This window comes from Cebus imitator, unplaced genomic scaffold (assembly GCF_001604975.1).
Source record: "Cebus imitator isolate Cc_AM_T3 unplaced genomic scaffold, Cebus_imitator-1.0 Scaffold356, whole genome shotgun sequence".
In the NCBI taxonomy this organism is placed as follows: Eukaryota; Metazoa; Chordata; class Mammalia; order Primates; family Cebidae; genus Cebus; species Cebus imitator.
The window spans coordinates 2,295,925-2,307,409 of NW_016107671.1; the positions used below are offsets into that span (position 1 = coordinate 2,295,925).

At 45.1% G+C, this 11,485-nt stretch overlaps 1 protein-coding gene across 3 annotated transcripts in view; it reads right to left on the reverse strand.

Moving 5' to 3' along the window:
• ZNF850 (zinc finger protein 850) overlaps positions 1-7,935 on the reverse strand; it is a 17,587-nt gene extending 9,652 nt beyond the window's left edge. For 2 of the 3 annotated variants that reach the window (XM_037730636.1, XM_017506643.2), the window contains exons 1-3: positions 6,056-6,164; positions 841-921; positions 546-672 (exon numbers count right to left, since the gene is read on the reverse strand). In XM_037730636.1, coding sequence (XP_037586564.1) covers positions 546-672; positions 841-852 — 139 coding nt within the window. In that variant the 5' untranslated portion in view covers positions 853-921; positions 6,056-6,164. Of the gene's footprint in view, positions 1-545; positions 673-840; positions 922-6,055; positions 6,165-7,820 lie in introns of those variants that run through there. The other variant, XM_037730635.1, reaches the window with a different exon arrangement.
• Positions 7,936-11,485: the final 3,550 nt, after the last annotated feature.

Below are 11,485 nucleotides of genomic sequence, written 5' to 3' on the forward strand. Positions count from 1 at the left end.
AAAAAAAAAAAAAAAAAAAAAGGAAAAAAACTAAATAAGACATATTCTTGCTGTTACTGAATTCAGAGTTATTCCCTTAATCCTCATGAAGGACTAGAGGAAGGTGTAAAGGTCTGAAGCATGGAGAAGATGGAGGGACCCCAGAGGGCTGCCCATCTCTTAATCTACAAAACACAAAACAATTCCCTAGGCAACAGGTGAAAATTCACCCATACAACTGAAAGGTGCATCCAGCTGGGCGCGGTGGCTCACGCCTGTAATCCCAGCGGTTGGGAGTTCAAGACCAGCCTGACCAACATGGAGAAACCCTGTCTCTACTAAAAATACAAAATTAGCTGAGCATGGTAGCACATGCCTATAATCCCAGCTACATAGGAGGCTGAGGCAGGAGAATCGCTTGAACCTGGGAGGTGGAGGTTGCAGTGAGCCAGGATTGCATCATTGCACACCAGCCTGAGCAACAAGAGTGAAACTCCATCTCAAAAAAAGAAAAAAAGAAAGGTGCAGCCAAAATTCATGAGTTATTTGGGGATAGACATTCTTACCTAGTGAGAGCAGGCTGTTGTAGTTCTCCATCATTACATCTCTGTATAAGTCCTTTTGAGCAGGATTCAGGCACTCCCATTCCTCCTGAGAGAAGTCTATAGACAGATCCTGGAACATGACCAACCCCTGAAATGACAAACCCATGCAGCGCTGTTGAAATTAAAGGAAAGGTTTTTAAGATGAAGGAGGAGATGGAAAGGGTGCTCAAGGTTGGAGAGAATATTATACTGAGCAGACTGGCTGGGCTGAGAGTGGGGAAGAGTAAAAAAAATTAGTGTAACTTCAACAAAGTACCTCCATGTTCATGGATCTTCCTGTTGCTGCCAGCAAACCTCCTTCATAGAATGGGACATTCCCAATATTCCATGGTTTGCGCTGGGAATGAATAAAACACATTGATATATTATTTCCCAAGTAAATGAAATAGAGTAGAAAAGCACACAGCAAGCTGTAGGCCTAGCAAAGCTGAAAGAATATTACAGTCAACATCTGATATGTAAATTACTATTTACAACAAACCCTTAATAAACAGGTACTCCTCCCTTCCCATTTTCTTTTTTTTCTTCCCTCTGGTTTTAGTTTTTGTTTTTGTTTTGAGACAGGGTCTCCTCCTGTTGCCCAGGCTGGAATGCAGTGGCACAATCACAGCTCACTGCAGCCTCAACCTTCCAGGCTCAGGTGATCCTCCCATTTCAGCCTCTGTGTTAGCTTAGACTATAGGCATGTGCCACCATGCCCAGCTAGTTTTTTGTATTTTTAGTAGAAAAGAGGTTTTGCCATTTCCCCAGGCTTCCCTCAAACTCCTGAGCTCAAGCAATCCACCTGTTTTGGCCTCCCAAAGTGCTAGGATTAGAGGCATGAGCCACCACACCAGCCTTTTCTCATTTCCTAAAGGAATACAAGATCTTTCAAAAATATATACAAAAAGCTTAAAAACCTCTGTTGCACTTTGATAATTAGAACTTTGATAAAATAGTATAGATAGTACTTCGATAATTAAATGTACATTGGCTAGGTGTGGTAACTCACACCTGTAGTCACAGCACTGTGGGAGGCCAAGGCAGGTGAATTGCTTGAGCTTAGGAGTTCAAGACCTACCTGGGCAACATGGCAAAACCCCATCTCTAAAAAATATATATATAATATACAAATTAGCCAGATGTGGTGGCATATTCCTGTAGTCCCAGCTACTTGGAAGACTGAGGTGGGAGAATTGCTTGAGCCCAGGAGGTTGAGGCTGCAGTTAGCTGTGATTCTGCCACTCCACTCCAGCCTAGGCAGCAGAGCAAGATCCTGTCTCAAAAAAAAAAAAAAAAGAGTGGTTATCTTGGTAGGAATAAACTGGACACAAGTCAGACAAGAGTTACAAGGGCATCCTGTGAGACACCTGGTCACAGGTTAAACACTTGAGCATTAGGCCGTGGGTCAGGAAAAAGAAATGTCCTGTGAAAGGCAACTGTAAAGGCCTACAAGCCTCTCCCCTAGAGCCCCATTAGGGTGAGGCTAGAGTTCATAGTCATTCTCCTGAAAGAGACCTCAAGATCCAATTAGAAGAAAACTATAATATTTGTTATAAAGAAGCCATTTTCCGAAGAGTAGTTCAAAGATAAAATATATAGTCTTCCTTTGGATATAAAACAAAATCTCAAGATATGCCAAAACTATTTTGCTTTTACTGAATAATTTTTACGCACATGTGTTGTTACTTTGGCTACAAGTGGCTAACAAGCTCTGATTTTCTTTCCTTTTTTTTATTTTGAGACAGAGTCTTGCTCTGTCACCCAGGCTGGAGTGCAATGGCCTGATCTCAGCTCACAGTAACCTCAGCTTCGCGAGTAGCTGGAATTACAGGCATCCAACACCATGCCTGGCTAATTTTTGTATTTTTAGTAGAGACAGGGTTTCACTATGTTGCTGAGGCTGGTCTTGAACTCCTGGCCTCAAGTGATCCACCCACCTTGGCTTGCAAAGTACTGGGATTACAGGCATGAGCCATGCTGCCCAGCCAACTCTGATTTTCTAACTTTCCCCATGTATTATGATCACCCTGGGAAAAAACAGGTCAGAGCCATTGAAGCCACGTGTACAAATGTGCAGTAGCTCTGCTAGCAATGCTGCTGCTTGCTTTGGCTCTTTGGACAGATGAGTTCAGCACTTGTCTGCCCTTGCTTTAGCTGTCACTGTGTCCCCCCAACAGATTCACAATCATTTCACTCCGTTAGTTCACTTTGGATATCCCACCATTAGATAAAAACCAGCAGGCCAAAAAGCGAACTCGAGGAAATGCATTCACATCCACAGTGTTCTCATAGGGTCAGTATCATGTACACATGACAGGACTGTGGTTGCAGGGGGCAGAATGAAGTGTCATCCATAACTGGCCATCCAATGTCATCAGCATGAACAGGAGGACTTTATAGGATATTATCTGATGTTTTCTAAATATTACCTTACAAATGCTCCTTTATTTATAACTTAAGGACAGGGACCCTGTCTTTTAAAGCTTTATCCTCAAATAAATGTTTTTCATATTAAATCCATTAATAATACCTAGTGGCTGACCTGGAAATTCCATTTCTAGGTCTTATCCAAAGAATTTTTTTTTGAGACAAGTCTCAATCTGTGGCCCACACTAGAGTGCAGTAAAGTGATCATAGCTCACTGTAACCTCTGCCTCTTGGGTTCAAGGATTCTTGTGCCTCAGCCACCAAAGTAGCTGGGAATACAGTGCACACCACCATACCTGGCTTATTTTTTTGTTATTTTTGGTAGAGACATGGTTTTACCATCTTGGCCAGGCTGGTCTCAAACCTCTGGACTCAAGCGATCCATCCGACTTGGGCCTCCCAAAGTGTTGGGATTACAGGCATGAGCCACCAAGCCAAGCCAGAGAATTTTGAAAGTATGAAGTTGTATGCAGAAGAATGTTTCTCAAAGACAAAAATCAAAAAATCTGAAACTAATGTCTTGTTGGTTGATGTATAATACTTTGTAATAGGAAAGACATGCAATATTGAGGGAGGCAGGCAAAAGAAAACAAAAAGAAGAAAAGGAAGGAAAAGAAAATTACTATTAGGACTTAAAGCTATTTCTCCCCATCTGTTTTCCATACGCAGAACAATGCAGATGTGACCACAGTACACATATAATTTTGAAATATGTCCTTCACAGTTTGATTTTTTTCTTATCGTCATAAACACCTCATACATGGCATTTAAATGTCCACCAATTCTATTCTGACAATATCTCCATGAGATAGTGTCATCCCACAGGTTGAGGGCTCAGTCCCCAAAACTGCTTACCTTTCAGACACCAGTCACAAGTCCCAGCCTCTGGAACTTCTGACTGATGAGTTTGATTTGTGGTTCCTACAACCCCCTCTTTGGGTTCAATTAATTTGCTAGAATAGAATGGCTCACAGATCTCAGGGAAACACATTTACTGGCTGATTATAAGGATATTCCAAAGGATACAGATGAAGAAATGCCTAGGGTGAGCTATGGGGGGAGGGGACACAGAGCTTTCATGCCCTCCCTGGGCACAACCCTTCAGGAACCTCCATGTGTTCAGCTCTCTGGAAGCTCTCCAAATCCATTCTTTTTGGGTTTGTAAGGAGGCTTCATTACATAGGCATGATTGATTAAACCATTGGCCACTGGCCGTCAACTTAATCCTCAGTCCCCTCCACTCCCCAGGGGTGGGAGGGTAGGGCTGAAAGTCTCAACCATCTAATCCTGTTTTGGTCTTTCTGATGACCAGCCCCCACTGAAGCTATTGGTCAACCACTAACATATAAAAAGCCAAAGGCCAAAGGCTCACTGTAACTTCTGCCTCCTGGGTTCAAGAAATTCTCCTATTTCAGCCTCCCGAGTAGCTGAGATTACAGGCATGTGCCACCATGCCCGGCTAATTTTTTGTATATTTAGTAGAGACAGAGTGTCACTATGTTGGCCAGACTGGTCTTGAACTCCCGACCTCATGATCTGCCCACCTCGGCCTCCCAAAGTGCTGGTATTGCAGGTATGAGCCACCGCACCCAGCCCTGAGATTTAATGCAATACAGATGTGGACACTGGCCCAAGCATTTATGTACCAATGACTGGGCAAATCTCTGGTCCTATTGGTACAACTATTGATCAAGCCCCCAATCTCATTCCTACCCCTAAAATATAGCAAAGTAAAAGATCTTGTCACCTATTTGGATAATATTAACACCATCCCATAAACTGCATGGCTTTCCATCCCAGGGCTATGGTGTGTGATGCTACATAGAATATGCACTAATCTTCTCTTCAGTAATTGAGTTGTTAGGATAAAGGCTCTTGTCTTTGCCTCACTAGGCCAGCAGAGATCTTAAGAGGAGACTCTGCACACAGGATAAACAGCCAAATTAATACTAAAGTAGACAGGACATATAGGACACCCAGTCTTTAACCCTGGGGCCTCCATTATATAGTCCAATGGGAAGTACAGGTCTTTCGAATGGGCTTTTGGTAAGCAGGAATTGTCAGAAAAGGGAGAAAAAAATGTTCTGAAAAAAACAACGACTTAAGGGAAGAAAGAAAAAACCACCTGCTCAGCACAGTGGCTCACGTTTCTTATCCCTTTGGGAGGCCGAGGCAGCAGATCACTTGAGGTCAGAAGTTTCAGACTAGCCTGGCCAACATAGTGACACTCTGTCTCTACTAAAAATACAAAAAAAAAATAGCAAGGCATGGTGGCATGCGCCTGTAGTTGCAGCTACTCGAAAGGCTGAGGCACATGAACTGCTTGAACCTGGGGGCAGGGATGGAGCTTGCAGTGAGCCAAGACTGTGCCACTGTACTGCTGCCTAGGTAACAGGGCAAGGCTCTGTCTCTAAAAAGAAAAAAAAGAAAAAGAAAAAACCCAAAGCACTTTGAGCTTGAGCTTGGTCTTCAGGTGCTCAGTAACCATTCCTTCCTCTTTCTCTTTATAACAGAACTGTTCAAAGAAACTAAGCTGGGTGGAGTGGCTCACGCCTATAATCCCAGCACTTTGGGAGGCCAAGGAAGGCGTATCGCTTGAGTCCAGGAATTTGAGACTAGCCTGGGCAATATGGCAAAATCTCTACAAGAAATGCCAAAATAAAGTCAGGTGTGGTGGCCTGCGCCTGTACTCCCAGCTGCTCTGGAGCCTGAAGTGGGAGGATGGCTTGAGTTGGGAAGGCAGAGGTTGCAGTGAGCTGAGATCATGTCACTGCATTCTAGCCTGTGAGAGAGAAAGAGCCAAAACTTGACTTAAAAAAAAAAAATTATCCTAGCATGGTGGCACATGCCTGTGGTCCTAGCTACTCAGGAGGCTGACTTGGGAAAATCACTTGAGCCCAGGAGTTCCAGGCTACAGTGAGCCGTGATCAATCTACTGTACTCCAGCCTGGGTGACAGAGTGAGACCCTATCTCAGAAAATAAATAGAAATAAGGTGGGTTTTTTTGTTTGTTTGTTTTTGTTTTTTTTCCAGAAAGAAAAAGAAATTGGTAAGACACTTATCTTATTTTGAAACCCCAACTGACCAGGTTGGAATGCCCCACCTTTCAAGCCTGCGACTCCCACACAACACACAGGCAGGAGAATGTCAGGGAAAACCGGAGAGTCCAGCACAATGTAATGACAGGAAAGGGCCAGAATCTATCCTGAGCTCAAAGATGTCTCCTGGGAACGGAGTGGTGAAGTCACACCTGCACAATCACAGCACACACACCCCCTGTGCACACACAGTTGCTGTGCCAGGTCACGAGGTCATTCATAATCCTACAAACACACTAAAAGTGTTAGTCTCGCTAGTGCACCACAATGTGGCAGTCTCTCCTTGTTCCCGGTATCGCCTGGAATTCTTTCTCAGGGAAAAAAGGAGCGTGGATACAAAGGATGAGGTTGGAGCGGAATTTTAATAAGCAAAAGCAGAAAGCTCTCCCTAGCGGAGAGGGGACCCGAGAGAAGATTGCCAACTTAGGAGGCTGAATCTGGGGTTTTTATGAATGGGGAAGGGGAGGAATGTGCTGACTGGTCTGCGGGCCGTCTTGGAAAAAGCACTGCTCAGCTTGGCCCTGGGATCTTAGCCCGGGACCAATCAAAGGCTGAAATGAAAGTTTGGCCCAGGACCGATCAGGGACTGAAGTGAAAGCTTGGCCCAGGGCCGATCAGGGGCTGAAGTGAAAGCTTGGCTGGGAAGAATCAGGGACTGAAGAGATAATTCGTAGAGGCTCAGCTCACAGTTCAAAGCATGTCCAAAAAAGGGAAGTGGCCACTGGAACCTGTTAGTCCAAGCTGCAGTTTTGGAAGCCCCGGCCATTTCACAGACCCTGGTCAGAGAGAAACATTCCACGAGGGTTCGGGCTGTGAGAAATATCCTCCCCAACCGCCTGACTTCCTTATCGCATCTTGCTGGGCAAAGGCCCAAAAAACATCCTTATCAACATTCTCCCAGGCAACAAGCCATAACCGTGCAGATCCCTCCTGCCCAGGCCTGTAATTACTCCAGCCTGTTAGGGGCAGTGGCCTCTGGCATTTAGCTGGTCCCCGCCATTGAGCTGACAACTCTTTCTTTAACCCTCGCCTTCCCTTCAAAACCTAACAGAGCCCACCGTGTACATGCCCACGAAAGAAGCAACTGTTTCCTGGAAGCCCGCCGGTCACACGAAGGACAAAGGCGTTTCTATGCTGGGCCTCGGTCCCTTATCAGTGCAGCTGAGGAATGTCTTTAGGACAACCCCCTGTGCTGGTTTTCCTTATCTGTGCCTGCAGCCTGATTTTTCAGGCAGTTTCTGTTTAAAGGAGTTTTACCCAGAACCCACGCACCCTAACTGCCTGTTTTTTTCTCTCAAGGGGACACACAAAGTCCCAATCGCACACACGCCTCCCCATATCCACTTACCGATTGCCTCACAGCCATCACACTCTCCTTTCTCACACACACCAAGGGGCCACACAAGTTGCACCTGCACAGCCACAGACCTGCATCTCACGCGCACACGGTGCTGCACACACACGCAGTCACGCACCCACCCGGGGACACGCAGCCCCAACCATGCAATCACCGGTTCTCCACATCCGCACGCACAGCGCGGCTCGTCCAGGATACACTCAAACATTCCGGGTGCGCAGTCACAAGCGGCCACCTGATCGATCACCCAGAGTCAGCATCACACAGCCACAGTCGCAGACCACGAAGACCCACGGCAACCATCGCGATCACACACGCAAACTCCTCTCCTCATTCCTCCACACACAAAAGGACCGGAGCCGGATTCCTCACCCTCAGCTTTCTCTAGTTCCGGTCGGGGACAGCCTGGCCAAGTTGCTCCAGACTCCGACAGGCGGCGGCGGCTAATTCAGCACAGCCAACAGTCCCGCCACCTGGCTAAGAGGAAGCCTAAATCTCGCAAGACTTGTCGCGGCCTGCGGGATGCTCTGGGAAATGTAGTCCGGAGCCCTGCTCCGGGCTTCCCTACTCCTCGCCAAGCCGGGCTTGTTTCCATTTACCGCCCTCATGCCGAGCGGCTCGCTATGGGGCCGGCTTATTCGCTAGAGTGGCCAGGCCTGATTATCCCTGGCAGCTCGGTTATCTGGGGTACGACACAAGAAAACGTGCTTCCGGTTCTTGGCGGAAGTACCTACGAACAGTGAACTGATGGGAAATGTAGTCCAAAGACAGAGACGCGGTCAAACTAGCCATGATGCGAGTCTAGGAATTCTTCGCTTCAAGCCTGGTCCTGGCTGTTAGTTTGGAACTCACGCAACCAGATGCTAACTCGCCTTCAGAATGCAGAGGGGATGAAACACTGACGGGACATTTCAATCTGTATATGGGTGAGTCCAGGGCTCGGTCTGCACTGCGCTGAGGGTGAAGGTGAAGGTGAAATCTGATGGTCGCGTTCTCGATCGGGTGGAGGAAGGGGCAGGAAAGGAATCAAAATCGTGGCTTGGATGAGCTTGTGTGCGGATGCCCTCTGGGAACGGGTCTTGGCTAACGAGGGCCCGAAGATGCTGCCTTGTGGTCGCAGGTGTGAGTGGAAACTGTGTGAGTGTCAATGTGGGTTGCCTGTTTGAGAGACCAGGATTGTGTCTTTGAATCAGGTAGTAATCTTGGAGCCAGGCATTTGTAAAATGATAATAAAAGGGGATTATTTGGGAGCATCGATTTTATCTGGAGGTTGAGAGGAGAGGGGAAAAAAACCCTAATATCTGATAAACAACATAAATAGATTTTTATGTTAAAATAGTCGTATTTATTATGGACTAGAATGTAAATCCAACATGCCTTTTAAAGCAAGAAAGAAGATTTCAAAGTAATTTGTTGTTATGAGATCCGTGCTTTTATCTTATCTCAGACTCCTAATAATAGGCACATACAGTCCTATGTACATTTAATGGAACTACTGAAATATTTGGATTTAAATCTTCCACCTTACTATTTGTTTTCTGAGTATCCTACTTGTTCATGACTTTAACATTTTCAAAGAATCCAGGTTATTTTGGTTTTGGTGGTGGTGAGTTTTGCTTGGGTTTTGTTTTTTGGTTTTTGGTTTTTTTTTTGGAGACAGGGCTTTGCTTTATCACTTGGGCTGGAATACAATGGCGCCATGATAGCTAGACATAATACCAGATGCAACTTGAACTCCTGAGCTCAAGTAACCCTCTTGCTTCAGCCTCCTGAGTAGCTGGGACTACAGGCCTGCATCACCACGCCCCGATATGTTTTTATTTTTTGTAGAGATAGGGTGTTGCAGTGTTGCCCAATGTTATCTCAAACTCTTGAGTTCAAGAGATCCTCCCACTTCTGCCACCCAAAGTACTAGAATTACAGGCATGACCCCCGTGCCAGGACAACTAGTTTGTAGAGTGTTTTTCAATTTGGGTGTACCACATCTTTATACATCTTTGGGAGGAATACCGCATAAGTAATGTGGTTTATCTCATCAAGAGACACACAGTGTCAATGTGTTCCATTCTTGATGGTGTTAACTTGTATTACTTACTCAAAATAATGTCTGTGAGGTTTCACCACTGTACAATGAATAGATGAATATGTGGGATTCATCAATGAATAAGTAAAAGGAAGCCAACTGGCAAAAGACCTGAGGTGGGAGGATGGCTTCAGCCTGGGAGGTCGAGGCTGCAGTGAGCTGTGATAGCACCACTGCACTCCAGCCTGGGTGACACAGCAAGACCCTGTCACAAAAAAAATTAAATAAACAAATAAATGCCCAGCTCCTGATCATCTCAGGAATTTCCTATGCCTCTTTGTTATATTGGGGCACTGGTTTCCTGGAACTCTTGTCTTTTTTTTTTTTTTTTTTTTTTTTTTTTTTTTTTTTTTTTTTTTTTTTTTTTGGTTTTGCATTTTTGTAAAAAACACATCCTTGTTTTGTTTAGCACTTTGACAAAGGTTAATTTGGGACAAAACTTTGGGACTTTTATAAGTCTGACAATGTCTTTATTCTACCTCTTTTGTATGATACCTTAACTGGGTTTGAAATTTTGGATTGAATGTAGTTTTTATTTAGAATTTTCAATTATGTAACATGTCTGCTAGCTTACAGTATGTATTTTAAAATATAATGACAATTTGATTTGTGTTGTGTTAGTTTCTCTCTCTTTTAAAACATTTAAAGACCAGGCTCAGTGACTCATGCTTGTAATTCCAGAACTTTGGGAGTCTGAGGCAGGAGGATTGCTTGAGCTCAGGAGTTCAAAAGCAGCCTGGACAACATAAGGAGACCCTGTTTTTATAAAAATAAAAATAGGCCAGGTGCAGTGGCTTACGCCTGTAATCCCAGCACTTTGGGAGGCTGCAGATCACCTGAAGTTAAGTGTTTGAGACTAGCCTGGCCAACATGGTGAAACCCTATCTCTACTAAAAATACAAAAATTAGCTGAGTGTGGTGGTGCATGCCTGTAATCCCAGCTACTTGGAAGGCTGAGGCAGAAGAATTGCTTGAACCCAGGAGGCGGAGGTTGCAGTGAGCTGAGATTATGTCACTGCACTTCCACCTGGGCGAAAGAGAGAGCCTCTATCTCAAAAAGAAAAAGAATTGTGGAATAGAGCTACTAAAAATACAAAATATTAGTTAGGTGAGGTGGCATGCACCTGTGGTCTTAGCTACTCAGGAGGCTGAGGCAGAAGAATCGCTTGAACCCAGGAGGCTGTGGCTGCAGTGAGCTGAGATTATGCCACTGCACTCCAGCCTGGGTGACAGAGTGAGAATCTCTCTCAAAAATAATAATAATAATTTAAAAAAAAAAAACATTTAAAACTGCCTCTTCATACTAGATCTCTGAAAATTCACAGAAATATGTTTTGGTGTGGGTCTTGTTTCTGTCACTGAGTGAGAGATGTGGCTCACATGTGTAATCCCAGCAATTTGGGAGGCAGAGGTGGGTGGATCACTTGAGGTCAGGAGTTCAAGACCAGCCTGGCCAACATGGTGAAACCCCATCACTACTAAAAATACAAAAATTCCAAAATTAGCTGGGCGTGGTGGTACAAGGTACTCAGCGGACCTTTGTATTAATATTTTGAAGACTCATGATATATGTTTTTAGAAATCACCTTTGTGCCGGGTGCGGTGGCTCAAGCCTGTAATCCCAGCACTGTGGGAGGCCGAGGCGGGTGGATCACGAGGTCAAGAAATCGAGACCATCCTGGTCAACACGGTAAAACCCCGTCTCTACTAAAACTACAAAAAATTAGCTGGGCATGGTGGCTCATGCCTGTAATCCCAGCTACTCAGGAGGCTGAGGCAGGAGAATTGCCTGAACCCAGGAGGCGGAGGTTGCGGTGAGCCGAGATCGCGCCATTGCACTCCAGCCTGGTTAACAAGAGCGAAACTCCGCCGTCTCAAAAGAACAAACAAACAAAAAAGAAATCACCTTTGTTTGTTCTGTGAGGCTTTCTTCCATTCATTTTTCTCTTTCTTT